Source organism: Acyrthosiphon pisum, chromosome A2 (genome assembly GCF_005508785.2).
Source record: "Acyrthosiphon pisum isolate AL4f chromosome A2, pea_aphid_22Mar2018_4r6ur, whole genome shotgun sequence".
NCBI classification, from domain to species: domain Eukaryota; kingdom Metazoa; phylum Arthropoda; class Insecta; order Hemiptera; family Aphididae; genus Acyrthosiphon; species Acyrthosiphon pisum.
The window spans coordinates 59,705,120-59,722,725 of NC_042495.1; the positions used below are offsets into that span (position 1 = coordinate 59,705,120).

At 28.2% G+C, this 17,606-nt stretch overlaps 1 protein-coding gene and 1 non-coding gene across 2 annotated transcripts; both read left to right on the plus strand.

The window, feature by feature from the left end:
• The first annotated feature begins 4,422 nt into the window (after positions 1-4,422).
• On the plus strand, positions 4,423-4,494 carry TRNAD-GUC. Its single transcript has one exon. It is a non-coding gene; the product is annotated as a tRNA-Asp (tRNA).
• Positions 4,495-4,628: 134 nt separating this feature from the next.
• On the plus strand, positions 4,629-6,759 carry LOC100168507. The gene is made up of 3 exons (XM_001946160.5): positions 4,629-4,973; positions 5,341-5,418; positions 5,484-6,759. The coding sequence occupies exons 1-3, from the start codon at positions 4,757-4,759 to the stop codon at positions 6,656-6,658; spliced, it is 1,470 nt and encodes a 489-aa protein (XP_001946195.2). The 5' UTR covers positions 4,629-4,756; the 3' UTR covers positions 6,659-6,759.
• The last annotated feature ends 10,847 nt before the right edge of the window (positions 6,760-17,606 follow it).

Consider the following 17,606-nt stretch of genomic DNA (forward strand, 5'->3'; position numbering starts at 1 on the left):
AATTGGAAACTTTTAAAACTTTCCTTATGGACACATTCAATTTACATAATATGATAAACAATCCAGCAGAATCTACAACGAGAGATGACACCACTATCGGTGCAGTATTTTCAAGATGTTTGGAAAAAATTACATCACAAATATACGTGTAATATTTCAGTTATCACAGGCCTGTAATTTCGATTATTAAATATGATTAACATAATAGTAATTAAATAGTAATAACTAATAACTAATAATTATCATTTTCAATTTCATTTATTTTTCACATTTACTTTTATTTTGAATAGTTCCACTAAAATGTATTTGTAATCCATAATATTTGTTGGAAAAAAATTTTTTTATTCATTGGATTTTAATACGGTTAGGTTAGGTTAGAATTTTGTATTAGTTGATTATATTAATCCGCTGTAGGTAGAATTAACTATTAAGTAAAAACGACAAACTTGGTATAACTTTTATACATTAGAATTAAATTATTATACAATTACGTATAAACAGTTTATAAAAAAAACTTTGCCTATGTATTTTAAATATTTTTCAACTACAATTGGGTAATAAATTTTCACGCATTTTGACCGAACAAATAAAATATTATTAACATTTATGGAAAAAAAATAGATATTTAAAATGTCGGTTTACAGCTGATCGTAACGAGTTTATATTAAATCCTAATATATAAGTATATTATACAAGTATCCTAGGATATAATATTTTCAAAGCTTTAAGGTATAGAAAATGAAAATATAAAAATGTATGGACATTTTCATGTATTTACGGTTTTATATTCGTTTTTGAATTACAACAAAATAAGAAAATCGCTAGATGAGAATTCTCATGCTTTAGGTCGAGTGAATACCCGGAATGTAAAAATTTGAGCATTTTTATAAAAAAAAATAAAAAAATTGAAATTGAAAATGTCCATAAACAGCTCAAAATATTTTGGAAATTATATGGTGTATAAAAAATGCTAATATAAACATTCAGTGAAAATTTTATGTATTTACTGTCATTTGTTTTAGAGTTACACTAAACCTGACCTAACAATTTTAGTTTTGAAAACTATTGGGAATTTTTTACTTTTGCCCCCAATGTACAAACTAGATTCACTAAAAGGTACTGTTGAAGAGAATATTAAAGCATGTTTACTGTTCCAAAAGATACTAATAGGAAAAAAACACACATCATTGTAAAATCATTACATTCTTCGCTCCACCCAGAATCTAAAATTTCTAAAATATATTTATTTATTACCAAAAACAGAACACGACTTACGGAGTGGGGTGGGCCACCCTCACGCCTCCCTTCATCCCATCAAGAATGCCTTTGGGCTCTGATTACAGCCAATATAACTTATTATTTATTAGTGTTCGCGAACAGAATATTATAATTATTTACAATACCTGTAAAGTAATTTTTTAATGTTCACTGTAGCGTTATCTAGTAGATAAATAATTATTTTTAATAGTTGAAATTGTTTTCAATAGAGTGCAGTACACGCGCTAACCCAATTTTTTGACTAGAAAAACCAAAATAAATAAGATTGAATTAAAGAAAATGATCAGATAGAAATATCTAGAAGTTCGAAAAACTTGTAAATATAATCAACTTTCCAATATATAAAATATACAACAGATTTACAAGTGTAAAATATACATGCTTTCCTTTTTTCTTCTCTCAATATTAATAAAATAATAATTGGTTGTGGCGTTGTGCAATGAATAAAGTATACTTTATATGTTTCACATTATCATTTGTCATCACTCATCACGTTACACATGATTTTGTTACAACTAATATAATATGTTTCACAACAACTGTGTTCAATAATTGTATTAAAGTTGTTTTAATATTTATTTGTTTTGTTTCTGTTTTCACTTTTCTGGGATATATTTTCTAGACCATCACTCAATTTTTTTAAATTATCCAACAAAAATGACTGGAATATTATGTTTTTCAAGTAATCACAATTTTTTATACTAACTATGTACCTATACTTCTTTTCATGGTACTATAAAGTATAAAGTGTCTCAAACTATGTTGATTTTATATTAATGCATTTTGTGATTAAAGCAGACGCTTGACAACTTTTGCTTTTTTAAATAATATATTTTATTATTATATAATTTATATGTATCAGCAAATAATATCATAATTCATAAGTATTATTGTATTACATCTGTTTAAAAAGATATAATAAACATAATATTAAAAATACATTGTAAAATACAATTACTGTTTTTAGCGCAGTTTAGTAAAACATAAAAAAGTCGACACTAGAGGGCACTAACTGTCAGTAAATTCATATGAGTACATTGCATTCATTTGGCCATTACTCATTAAGCTTAACATCTATCGTCGACGAGTAACCATTATATCTTAAACCATGCTACAGCGTTATCTAGATAGATGGATAATTATGTTCAGTGGCGTACATACGAAGGGGGGGTCGGGTTCAATACCCCCCAGGACCGAAAAAAAAAAATTGTGATATTGATGAATTTCTTATTATTAATCATCCGTGTATACACAAACATACATCATATTATAATATGACTATTGAGTATACACTATACTTTACCAACAACGAAAAAAGATTTCATAACGAAATTATGGGTGCCGTTAATCAATCAAAATAGACATTTGATCGTACACAGTCAGTTAGTTGCGTGCGGACATAAATACATATTAATATTGTCATTATCTCGACCGACTCGATCGGACAACGGAGAAAAAAACTGATTACGTTATAATTGTTGAATTTCACGTCTCACGTGAACGACAATATACGGTGAAATAGATTCTATTTTTATAGCAGTATCGTAAATGACCATGTTAAACATTTTCGTTAAAAAATATTATGAAATTTTCGTTCATTCTGTTCTATTCTGCTCAGGGGTGGATAGGCCCATGGGGAAAAAGGAATTTTTCCTGTGGGGCCCCCGTCTATGTTTATGTTGAGGGGCCCACTCGGGTCTACACATTGTTTTTTTGCACAATAAAATATTCACCAAATAGGAATAGTTTAAATTTAAAACAATTCATTTTTTTATATTAATTATTATATTACTAACTGTTATTTTTAACAATATAATAAATAATAATACCACAGTCAAGAATTTGCTTACGGATCTTTAACATAGTATTTAAATTTTTATCGTTAATCGAAGACCAAAATATCCTTGTATGTTTCTCTAACCCCCCCCCCCCCCACCCCACCACAATATTGAGTTTTTGCAATTTTTTTGGCCGATATTTAGTACGGAATTTGTACAAATTTTTTTTCGAAGTTATACAAGAATTTGTATGGGGGGCTATAGAAACGTTTCTCCACCCCCGCCTTATTTCTAAAACTACTTATTTATATGAAACTTCTATGCAAATATTTAGTTCGTAATTTATACGATTTCGTAAGACTTTACGCGAAATTTTTCAAAAATCCCTTACAACCGGAAAAAGCATTTTCCTCATTTGCCGTTTTCCCAGCCCCACACCAAACTAAAATTACGGTTTCGCACGAAACATTTTATTTATAGGTAAAGGCGTGTTAGATTGAATAAGTATCTAATACGAGCGAAGTGACCAAATTTTTTTTCAGTTTGGGTGCCCCTTCAAATATTTCTCTGTAAAATAAATACTACATATCCACCTCTGATTCTGCCGTTGGAAAATTAATTAATGTGGTAATTAATTTTAATAGGGAAGACTTAATGGTCTAGCTATGCTCTCGATCAACAAAAACGATTCAATTATCTACTCTTAATGAAGTGCTGGTTGAACTATCCAATAAAAAAAGGATACTAGAATTTTTATTATACATAATTAATAATATAATATATACATAATATTCTGTACATACTATGTGCATATTAAATAGTATTTAACTGCAATAAGTCATGTAAATCTTTGTATTTGTTTTGTTATTTTGCTCAGTGGCGCCGAAGTTTTTAAAATGTGGTCGGTCAATTTTAAAACTTCCTGGCCTCAATATCTTAATTATTTAATATAGAGGTACCCTAATATACATTTATTCATAACCATGGTTTAATTATACTCATGTTCATATTAAAGTTATAAAGTAAATAAAATATGGCCGGTCGGCCACATTTTTTAAAAATGAGGTCGGGCCACCGCCCGACGTCACCATGGACTTCGGTGCCACTAATTTTGCCTATTAATATTTATACGTTTAATGTGTTTGATTGTTAGGAAAATGGGTAGTTTTAAAGAGAAGGTTTTAGTGTTGGTTATTTTTTTTGACAATTGTATTGTCAAAAAGTATGTTAACAAATTTGAGATGGGTAGTATTACCACTTACCTACTTTTATCTAAATATTTAGTCTTTCTCGATATTTTTAAGCTTTAAAAAAAATAATTTTTACTCACACTTAAATACACATAATTTTAACGCGATTAATGTAATCCTCGGTAGTATAGTGGTAAGTATCCCCGCCTGTCACGCGGGAGACCGGGGTTCGATTCCCCGCCGGGGAGGGAAATTTTTTGTATTTTTATACAGTTTTTATTTATAATTTAGTTTGTTCGTACCAATGTTTTGGACAAACAGTAAAATATATTTATATTAATTATTTATATAGGGCTGTATATAAACAATTACGTTATCTTATCAATCATGTGTTATCACTAATTGGTGGTCCAACAAATAACGAATACTGCTTTAGTTTGCTACGTTTTCACTGTTTTCAGCTTTGAATTAATTTGTTGTTTGTTAATAAATTCGTTATTATTATTTAAAATGCCGACTATTTGTGCCGTTTTCGGTTGTGTCAACAAAACCTTGGATAAATCGTTGTCATTTTATCGATTTCCAAAGGTTAAAGTGAATGCTGCCTCCGATTTAAGGACACAAATATTAAAACAGAGAACAGCGTGGCTTAACGCATTACACAGAACTGATGTTCGTGATAGTCAGTTGAAGAACATGAGGATTTGTTCAGTTCATTTTAAATCTGGTAAATATTTTATTGGAAATAAACAATAGTTACTTAGTTGCTGTTTTGGTACTTGTCTTTGACTAATATGCTACCTATTCATCTACAGACTACAATTAATAATCATACTTGTACAACTGAGACTGACTTTACATAGTAGGGACTATAAGACCTATTTAATCTATAGACTAACACATTAGTGATTATGTGCACTAACTTAAAAATAAATTAATAATAACTATAATCTATAAGTACCTTTAGCTGCTGTATAAGTTAAATTTTTTCATAATATTACTACACTACAAAATATTAGGTTGATAGCATATTATTAAACAAGTATATTATTATAAATTATGATTTTTTTTTATTCAAATTATATTATTTTAAGGTAAACCAGCCAATTACAATGATGAAAAAAATCCAGATTGGATACCAACCTTAAGCATGGGCTATAACTCTGGAAGAAGTAAATAATTTTATCATATTTCTTTTCTAAATTTTTAATTAACTATTATTTTTTTTTCATATTAGGTAAAGCGACTACTCCTGCAATTAAAAGGTATAATCGTGCAAGTAGAAGAATGGAATTAAAACCTTTGCAATTGTTTCCAAACACTGTACAATTAAATGTGGTCGATTCTTCTGAACACAGTATGATCATTGATGTACCAAATGATATATCGAATAATGCTACTGAAGAAAGTGGAACAGCCTGTAATACTGACCTTAAGTTAAATGATATCAACGAGTTGGAGAATTTACGAGATAAGTGTTCTGAATTACAAAATCAAGTAGATTATTTTAACTTAAGTGAAAAAGCATTTATTGGGCGGGAAAAAATGTTAACTTATTATACAGGACTGGAATCAATGGCTGTTTTTAATTTAGTATTGGATCAAATTAAACATGGACTAACTGCTAATAATCAGAGATTAAACGAATTTCAAAAACTTTTATTGTGTCTAATGAAATTAAGATTAAATGTTCCATTTACTGATTTAGGATATAGATTTAATGTAACATGTTCAACAGCATCAAATATTTTCAGGAAAGTGATCATATTGTTAGAACACATGTTTAAAAATTTAATATATTGGCCAGAGAGGGAAGCGCTACGCAGTACAATGCCAAGATCATTTTTTAATATATTTGGCAATTCAGTTGCTGTTATTATTGATTGTTTTGAGATTGCTATAGAAAAGCCATCAAATTTAAAAGCAAGGGCACAAACATGGTCATCATACAAAAATAAAAATACTGTAAAATATCTTATAGCTATAACTCCCCAGGGAAGTATTTCATATATATCAGATGGTTGGGGTGGTAGAGTTAGCGATAAACATATAACTGAAAATTGTAACTTTTTAAATAATTTAATTCCAGGGGATGTTGTTTTGGCCGACAGAGGATTTACTATTAATGAAAGTGTTGGTTTTCATTGTGCAACATTAAAGACTCCAGCTTTTACAAAAGGTTTACCCCAGTTGCACCCATGCTCTGTTGAAGAAACCAGAAAAATTGCATCTGTTAGAATTCACGTTGAGCGAATTATTGGTCTTACTAGATCAAAATTTAAAATTTTAAATGGTCCAGTACAAATAACTACACTTAAACATCAAGATGATGAGACATGTCTACTAGATTCCATTGTAACAGTTTGTTGTGCATTAATAAATATGTGTAGTTCAGTTGTACCTTTAAGTTAAAATTATTATAATTTTATTAAAAAAAAAAAAAAATGTACATTCAAAACCTATTTAAATAAACAAGTACACTTTAATAAAGTTATTTGCAGAATTCGCATTTCCATTTCTTTGATGTCGGTTTGCGTTTAATTCCCAAACATACATAATGGTACCAAAGATTAGGGCAATTTTCCTGTGTACACATAATTGATTTACCCCCTTTGTCTTCCTTACAGGTACAATATTCATAAGGTTCCTTAGCAGTATCGGTATTTTGCATTACTTCCATATTATTTTTTACTGACAAACTTTCAAAATTAGTGAAATACCGCCCTAGAAGTTCTGGTAAGATGGCTTCATAAAAAAACCATTTTGATTTAGCCACTATTTCATAATCAATTTGAATACGTTCTACATAACAATCTTCATATGATGACCATACTAAAAAATCACCATAAGTGACACCACACATCAACAACTGAGTTTGTACCTGATAATAATACTGATGATTTTTATTTAACTTTCCACTAGTTAAATAGGTCATACTTCTTATATTTTTGTCTTTAGTTAAGCTATAGGGACATTTTATTTCTACGCAGCTTTCCCACAACAATCACAATTAATTATTCCATCTGGACTGGCACCAAGATATGGAAAATTTGCATTAATTACTAGCCCAGAGATAGTGAATGAAAAATTGATGTGATCGTTTTTTAATTTTTCTATGTATGCATTTCTACCATCAATTTCATGGATTTTACCCCAATCGGTAGCAGCGCTTTTAAACTGTTTTGTTGATGGATAGCATATTGTTTTTAAAAGACTAATATTAGAATCATATGATTTAACAGTACATATGTCCTTAGCTCTAGAAGCTGTAATACGCCCACTTCTATACATAAACCAATCTTTAGATTCTGATTGTAGTTTTGTAGATTTCTCTATATCAGAACAATCATTTTTGTTTAAAGAAAAATCTAATTTTGAACCTATATCTACTAATTCCTCTCTACTTAATGTGGCATAATCTTCTTTAAAAATATTTGTTAAGCTTTTTGGAAAATTATTTTTTACAAATTGTAAATTAAATGGTGTTACAACTTTCAAAATACTAGCTTGACTATTGATGGTTTGTAATTTTCCTAAGAAATTTTTAAATGTATTTGAATCATTCAGTGTTATAGGTAACTTTTGTATGTAACTAGATTTTGGTTTCAATTTGAATTGTGTGGAAGAAGCCATGTTCTTTGGATGATTAAAGTTTATTTCACTTATTTTACTAGGGATAGATTTATCAAGAGATGGTGCTGCCCAATATGCATAGACATCTGTAACTGATTTCGTACTTTTTAAATTAAATGCATGCTGCAAATAAAAAAGGACTGCTCCTACGTGTGAACAACATTCACCTAATCCTGCCATGCATAAGCAATGGGCAGTTTCAACTTTGCCATTATTCTTGACTATAACCCATGGCAGCAATTTAGTGTCATTTAACCTTTGAGAATGCGCTACCTAAACAAAAATAATAATAATGTAGAGACCATAGGCTCATAATGAATAATGATTGTAATCTATCAGGGGCACCGATGTATTTTGGAACACATAATAACTAATAAGACAATTTCATTTTGAGTCAATACACTCCGGCGCTCCTGTAATCTAGTATCTGTCGAATGTTGTAAGTATTAAAGTATGTAAAGAGAAACAGATACCTTTGTATACTTTTTATATTAATCTTTACAACACAGAAATATATTCTTATCCTTGACTTACTTCAGCAACTACAAGAACATAGCTATCTACCACAGTCCATTTGACATTTGAAACCCAACCACTAACAAAAAAATTATATGCATCTAGACTTTTGTACGCTTTAAATTCTTCCAATGTGTAAGCACTTTTAGTCAATACTAGGTAATTACAAATATCAGGGTAAGTAATTGAAGGCACTAAGTTTAAATCTGTTGTCCAAATTACACAATTGTCTTTCAATAACAAGTATGGATCTTGAGAATTTAACAATAGTATTTTGTCTAAATATCGTTTCTGAACGTCCCCAGTTAAACTACGAGCGTGGTTACTTAATTTAATAGACATAATTATAACGTTATAACCAAAAAACACGATTTTAAGTAAGACTTAACTAATAAAATTATGAGTAAATCAATAAAAGTTAATTAGAAACCATATACAAATGGACCACCAATTAGTGATAAGAACGTTATCATATTATAAACATAACCTAAAAGAAAGTGATCAATAGGTATAAAATATGTTTAATGTTCAATATTAAATTAAAAATATAATTTTTTTTTTTGATAATATTCTGAGCATAGATAATATAATTAATGATAAGTGATAACTGTTAAAAAGATCATCGATGTCGGGAATACACAGCCGGAATACATTGGACTGTATCGGGACCACGATTAAAGATAGTATGGTTGCCCAACGAACTATGATAAGAAACAATTTAATGATGCTCATAGTTTCTTTTATTATCAACAATACTCTAGAAGCTTTTACTAGCGCTGATAGCGTAAAATTAAGTACTAGCCACTACTAGGCATACAAATTATATGATTCAATATTTAAACGCTTGGAGCGCCAATGCTCAATTCCGCTAATCGTTGTGATAACAAGGAAACTCGGAACATCACTTTATTATGGTTCGTTGTGCAACCATACTGTCTTTAATCGTGATCGGGACTTAGAGGACGTTATACCAACATATGAATTTAAAAAAAAATGTAGAATAAAATACACAATAATATTTTATAAATTTTTAAATTTCAAATTCTCATAAAATCTCGTCATAATTGTCAATTGTTTTGAAGAATTACGCTGACAGTCTTAAACTCAGATTTTTTTATCGTATATAATGATTTAGGTAGATTTGAATTCAAAATTAACACATACATTACAGCGTGGTTTACTTTAACGGGCCTAATGTCAAGCACGAGATACACTCGACAGTCGGCATCTATGTATATATTATACCATAAAGTCGTATAGATAGCAAAACGATGTCCACAGTAATTAATTAAGTGATATTTTTTGAAAATTTTAAATAGGTACATAATTTGTTATCTATTGACTATTATATATATATTACATATCAATCTGAGCATGATTGGTCCTAGCTTGATTTAGGTACTAGGTCTAGGACATATTTTTGACATAGTATAGCCATATTATCATTAATATGGCATATATAGGTAGTCATTTTGACGCGCATGGTTGTTTCGGTATGAGGATAAGGCAATTTGCTGTGAAACCAGTTCGGTGTAATGTACATTTTAGTATGATGCCTATACATTTTTTAATTAATTGTTTAAACGTGAGCATTTCATTTTAAAAATCTGTGCGGAGCGATGATCGATCCGATCGAAATTGGTTGATAATATGCGATTATGATATGATATGGTTGATGACTGTTGATGTGTATTTTTTTTGTCTGTCATTATCTTTTGGAACAGTAAAAATTGAATCTATTTGGTATTTTTGCGGGTAATAATCATGTCAAAATGTCTGAAGATCCGCTACTTTTTCGATAAAGTAATCGACAATAATTATTATTTATTAATAATTTCTAATAACAAATTTCAACTTGGGTACCTCTTTATATATCACTTAATAATATATATTTAGTTGCTTGGCACGGCGTGGTGGCTATAATAAATCACGCAACGTGGTTGAGAGTAAGTAACGTGCGCCGCCACTAAGTCCCGGATGGGTGGCCACCTGGGTTCGTAGTGGCAAAATCCTTGCCACACATACACGTGTTGTTAACCAACCGTCCCATCCCTATCGTATCAATCCTACTAGCCTTTACAGTTTACAGGCTAATTACCTCAGTCGTCAAAGCTTTAACCCAATAAAAAAATAAATATATATATATTTATAAAGATGTAAAATTTGTTTGTATATGTGACACACTGTATATGGGCTAATTTCAGAAATTTATGGACCGTTTTCAATAAGATTTGTCTCAATAGACGTCTTGATACTTTTAAGCTTCCTATTCAGATAATATACATTTATATCATACTCGCTCAAACACAGTATAAAGAACTTGCCCAATCACATTGTTTTTATGAAGTAGGTAAAAAGTTAATTCACCTCCCAATCACACCCACATGTCGCTCTCAAAAATTGCTCAACCGATTTTGACGAAAGTTTCAGAGTAGCCAGTAGGTATCTATATTTATATATATTGTATATATATCAGTTAAGTTTAGAGTCTTAGAGAGTAGGTATTGAACTACGTTAAACAATTTACCAAGTGCTATATCTAATATCCACCACGGGTGGATTTCCCATCTGACCATCTCGGTCGAATTAGTTCACAAAGCAAAGTAAGTACACCGATGCCGATTTGCCTGTGAACTGAGGAGTGTACTAAAACCGAGTACTTATACAACGTAGTGCCGTACTTAATATTTGATCATTTTTTCCTGGGTTGAATTGGGTCATAGGTACAGGTATTATATTATAATATATTTATAATTAATTGCTAATGAAGTAATATAAATTTAAAAATTAACTGGTTTAGAATTAACTGGAAGTTATTGGTATAGTAGGTATTATAGTTTTCAACAGTATTATACTATTGTTTATTATAGTTATTTTATTTAGGTATAATAGTACCAGATCAAAATAAAAGTATTGTATATCATAATATTAATAGGTACCTATAGGTATTAGCTATAATGGTAAAATACAAATGCAAACCTATAATTTAATTCCGATCTATATATGCTAATTATGAAGTGCAGTGGACACTTAAATTAAGACTATAATAACTGCAAATATCTTTGCAAAGCATTGGTATTCAGTATTCACTATTTACTGTACTCAACAATTACATTATTTCTATGTTTTAAACATATAGGTTCGAGTATTATGCTGCATTAAACCCGTAAATTAAACTCAAATTAACGTTTGAAAAACGATAAAATCCATTAAATCCTTCACGTATAGAAATGTATATTATGTAAATGTGTCAGGTCTTTCATTTGTTTCTGAAATTAAATATCGTATGGGAATTTTTTTTCTATAATCGGTAGAAATTGTTTATAACTTATGGTGCCATTTCAGTATGAATATGAGCCTGAATACTTAATGTACCTACTCAGTTAAAATATTATCGATTAATTACTTTATTTTAAAGGATTTTAATTTTAATTTAAAAACGTTCGGTGGTTTTTTAACAGTCTGATGCTCATTAGTATGGTAAAAAGTAAAAATGTCCAGTTGTTTTTAAAATCACCTGAAAAAATAAATATTACAGAAAAACAAAAATTATACTAAGTTTAAAAAAATATTTAATGCTATCTAGAGACATATTAATTTTTAAATTTTTTTTCATGTTGATTTTAATATTTTAAAGTTCGGTAAAAAACGTATTAATTTAAAAATATCAACAAATACATTTTGTACACATTTTGTTATAAAGGTTTTTAAGTTTAAAATATGTTGGCAACATTTGTTAGAACTTAAAAATATTAAAATGTGTAAATCATTGTATAATTTAACGAATTTAAGCATTATAGGCCAGACTATAACTTGATGTTTCATAATTTATTTTTATAAAACCATACACAAATCGCCAATTACATCAGTATATTTTAATATTAATAATTTATTTTTACTGGTTATGTAATTACTTCCTAAATAAAGTATAATTGCATGTTACCAGATACCTATAATTACCTAGGGTACCTATACCTACTAACTGATGTCTTTCGATAAATAAAAATGTATTAGTATTATGGAAACATATTATATATTTGTCAAGCCAGGAAATTGTAACCATATTTGCGAATGACTGTTGTCAGTTGAATATTATAAGTTATATGCCGGGTTGCACTAAACATTTAATGAATCAATAGTGAGCTATACTATAGTATAACATGATCACTTAAACAAGATAAAATGCTCCATGATTGGTCTACTACATTTTAGTGAACCATTAAATTTAATCATTTTTTTTTATGCAACACGGCCATAACATTCTAATATTTTAATTATAATTTATAACAATCTATGGGAGAACTAGGAATTTCTATTTTGGCAATAACCCTTAGTATTTACTGCTATACATTTATAACTCTCGAGAGGCACACAATTAAATATTATCTTATCCTTTATATTGTATATTTTATATATTAAAACAATGGGACATGCTACTATGCAAGTTGGGCTAATGCCGAAAGATTAAAAGTATATATTATATTTTGACACGATAAATAGCTGGTGATACATATAAGTGCATGAAGAGTGAATGTGATAATGGTTAATATTCATGCAATTTATATTACATAATTATTACAATAATACAATATATTTTAACCATCCCAGAGTTTATACAAAATGTAGTTTTCGTTTAGATAAATATACTAAACTACTAAAATATATCAAAGTGATTTTAGGAGTATAGTATTAATGCATTATAATAATATCTACTTAAAGGTCTCTAAGTAAATTATTTTTTCCATTCTTAATGTTCAACAAGAAAAAATATATTATAATGAATAATTTTACAGGATGATAATTGATAACTGATATTATGTGATACTAAAGTTTATATTGGTATTTCAAACGTGTTTTGACGTTTAGTATTATAACGACTTATGTTTACTATAATGCACTTATGGTTTATTAGTAAAACAATATTATATTAAATTATACAAATTAATATAGGTAGATACCCATCTATAAATAAACTGATTTTATCATATTATTATGCTACGTTATAAATTACCTATGCTTCTTTAAATTAGTGGGAAATGAGTAAAAATGTGAAAAAATTACGTATAACATAAAAAAAACCAGAAAATGGAAATTAGTTATTTAGACTCGCATGTTATTGAAACACATTAGGTAACTGAAACAAAATTGTAACACAAAATGTTGTTAGGCATTTTAAATAAATTGTAAATCTTTTTTTCTGGTTTATAGCCTAATTATAGTTGACACAACGGTAAATTAGTTGATTTTGAAATAGAAGCCACTAACTTAAATGAGTAACGACTTGGTGTTAACTTGAACTTGGTCATAAGTCACTCTCGTCTCCGTCTCCTGACATATTTCTGAAATAGTAGACACGTGGGAAAATTAGTTAGCTTAGGTCAACTGTCTCTAACACTAAAATATGTTTGTTTAAACTAGGATATAAACGTGATTCAGTACCTATATTATATCAGTAGGAATGGAAACAGACTATATTTAAGGCTTTAAGGATATATAGGTGCTATTAGTAAATAACTGAAGTTTGACCAATATATTATTATTATTTAATATTTCGTCAAAATCGTCTATGTAAAAATAAAACCAATTTCATACGTACATTTTTAGGTAGTACCAGTACCTACGTATTTTTATAATACCTATACTATTTGATAAGAATATTAAATTATGTTTTTAATTTATTGGTTGTATATAATACACACATGAATGGTGACATGGCTCAGAAGAATTATTTTAAGTTGAAACTGTAAAAATTTAAATTAATAAACTTTTTATTTATAATGCATACTTTTATTACATAATTTATACTGCTATAAATATTGATTAGGTAGGTAATGCTTAATATTATATTATACATATTTTACAATCAGTTACTTTAACAATGACCAAAATAGTGAACACTGAATGAGTTATGGATGAAGCACATGCTTAATTTAAAAATTATTAAATCTAAGTACCTACGACATTATTGCAGACAAAGCTGCGCTCATGAGCAACGGAAAAATATGAGTAGGAAATTACAATCATCAACTGAGGGATTGCAAGGGTTGTGGTGGTGAGGGTTGGGGAGATGAGTTAAAAGCCAAATTACAACTATAGTTTATAAACTGACTATTATTTCTTAAAAATTTCTTTTATATTGTTACATTTTGTATAGGTAATTATTTTGATTATTAGGTATTTACTATTTGCTCATCGGATGAACTTAAATTCTAATTTATAGCATATAATTTAAAATAACATTTTTTCTTATCGTTTATGCTTTAAAATATATCTTTCGAGAAGATAGGAAATGCACATGTTTGTGGATTAAGATTAGAGAAGGGTTAATGGATGTGAATTTTATTTTCTGTGATCGTATACGTTTTAATTTTATAGGTAAGTAGTAAGTACTATAGGTGGGTATACTAGGGGTATATACCTATTGGGGTTAGTGGTTTCAATAGAATAATGTCAAAGAAAAAAAAGACTTTAAAAGTTATGGATTTTAGATACTTGCTTTGGTCTAATAAGAATATCAGATAAAAAATATATTAAATTACCTTTTAATTACATCATTGTGGGCCAAACGGAGGGCGATAGATCCCCCATAACCTTTATTTCAATATTTATGATCAAATTAGTTATATTTTTCATGATTAAAAAATGCATATTAAAAATCAGCCACTGAATTACATATAACTTAAACGCGTATGAAGCATTTACCTAACGGTTCATATTATAATAGTAGGACGTATGTAGGTACATAGTAATTTTGATTTCAACGTTAGATATTTTTTTTATGTACTTGTATATTGCGATACACATACGATTAACTTAAGAGGGCTGGAGCGTAATCCATTCTAAGGAGTAAAAACTAGGCATTTTATATTTCAGTTTATATGGGTTCACAATTTGTGAATGTGTTGAAAGTAAATGAACATTAGTGTGTGTAATTCGTAGTACCAATCACGTTCTATTATAGGGGTATCATAGTGACCGGTTATGTACGTTTTTAATTTTACCTACGCGCATGAACAAGTCACCAAATATTACTTTATAAAATTACAAACATTTTTTTAGTGCCAGACGCCAGTGACTTCAATCCTACGCGCAGTAGGATGTTCTGATTTAAATTTTGAAAGCAGATTTGAATTCTCTTCTAAATTTACTATGCTTTGACTGTTGTTCATTTTTCATATTCTATATATCAATGTATTTAAATTTGAATTATAAATATGATCTATTTTTACTCTTTTTGTCAATAAATGTCTAAGTAAAAAATAAATAAAATTCAGAAATATAAAATTGTCAAAGCATAGATAATGTTGTTACGAATTCAAATCTGCTTTCAAAATTAATATCAGAACATTATAATGCACAACAGCGTAGTGATTGAAGTCGTGAGCTATGTTTTCGGCCGAAAATGAATCACGTTTCAGCCTCATTAAGAAAAAAAATAATGAAAATTTTTAGATGTAGGTATTCCATGTTTGAAGAAAGAACTTCAATTATATTGGACTTTAATTTTTCATAAAATATAGGTATAATACTTTAATTAATATGTTAAATGTTCATCTAGATTTGTTTTAATTAACTATACAAAAGATTTTAATAATTATTAATAATTTTAGTGTTACCTATTAGCTTCATCAATCCAATAAATGTATATATATATAAACAAATTATAGTTATGCAACTTGCACTTTGTACCTTACCTAACCTTAACTTTAACCTAATCTATTATTTAATATTTTTTCAGAAAAAGTAATTGATTTTATTTCAAATAAATGTTCATAATTTATATACTATAGAATTCAATATTCATACGTCTTATAAGTTACCATATTCTTTAAATGTATGTGCCTGACCTTATTTAGAACGAAATTATTCATTGGGGCCCATTATTTTCTTAAAGAATAAATAAATAAATTATGGACTTAAAAATATTATGTTCTGCTTGATTAGTTGATCTGAAATGGGTGGTCCTGGATTACTGGTCTAAACTTAATTTTATCTTTTTATTATTCAAATTAATGCATGGAAAAATAACATAAATGCTAGTAAGCACTATACTATTAAGTATTAAGTATTACAATGGAGAAATTATACAATATATACACTAGATTTATACGAGTTCTATACAAAACTTAATTTAATTCATTTATGTGATTGAAAAAAAAATTTTGCACATCATAATATATTGTATGGTTAAATTATAAACTTTATAGCAATGTATACTAATGTACACATTTTCAATTTGGTCATGTTTGGATGATATTTTAGATTCTGAGTGGAACAATGAATGTATTGATTTTACAATGATGTATGTTTTTTTTTTATTTTTGTGTCTGCCATCACCTTTTAGGACAGTAAAAGTGCTTGGATTTTCTTCAACAGTACTTTTTCTGATAGGAAAGTGAATCTAGTTGGTACTTTGGGGGGTCGAAAGTAAAATTTTTCCAATCGTTTTCAAATGCGCCGTGAAAAACAAAAGAAAAATTAAGGAAAAAAGGGAATTTTTACGCAAAATCTGTTTTCGAGAAAATTGATTTTGGTTTCTGGTGTAACTTAAAAACGAATGACTGTAGATACATGAAATTTTCACTGGTTGTTTATATTTCAATTTTCTATACATGATAACATTTTCAAAATATTTTGATTTGTTTTGAGCAGTTTACGGACAATTTCAGTTTCCAATTTAATTAGTTTTTATTTCTATGAATGTCAATAAAACTTTAATTGTTGAGTAAAAATACTTGAAAAATATTAAAAATCCTTAGTCACAGTTTTTTTTTAGTAGCATTTAAAGTTCAAAAATTGACAAAATATGCAAAAATCACGAAAATTACCTAATTATGTTGAGTTTATAATTAGTAAAAATTTTTCTTTTTAGAAGTAAGATTTTAAAATGTGATACAAGATTCCTTATAGGATAATCTACCTTTATCAAAAAAAAAAAAATGTCTATAAGAAAGTCAAATTAAATTTTTATGATCGTTTGAAATTCATATTTTTACAACATTTGATAATCACTCGATTTCTTACGTAACGATTTTCTTATTTTATTGTAGTTAAAAAACGAATGACTGTAGATACTTGAAAATTTCACTGAATGTTTATATTAGCATTTTATATATATGATAAAATTTTGAAAATAATTTGACTCTTTTTCAGCTGTTTACAGACATTGTAAGTTTTCAATTTTTTTAGTTTTTTTTCTATAAATATCAAT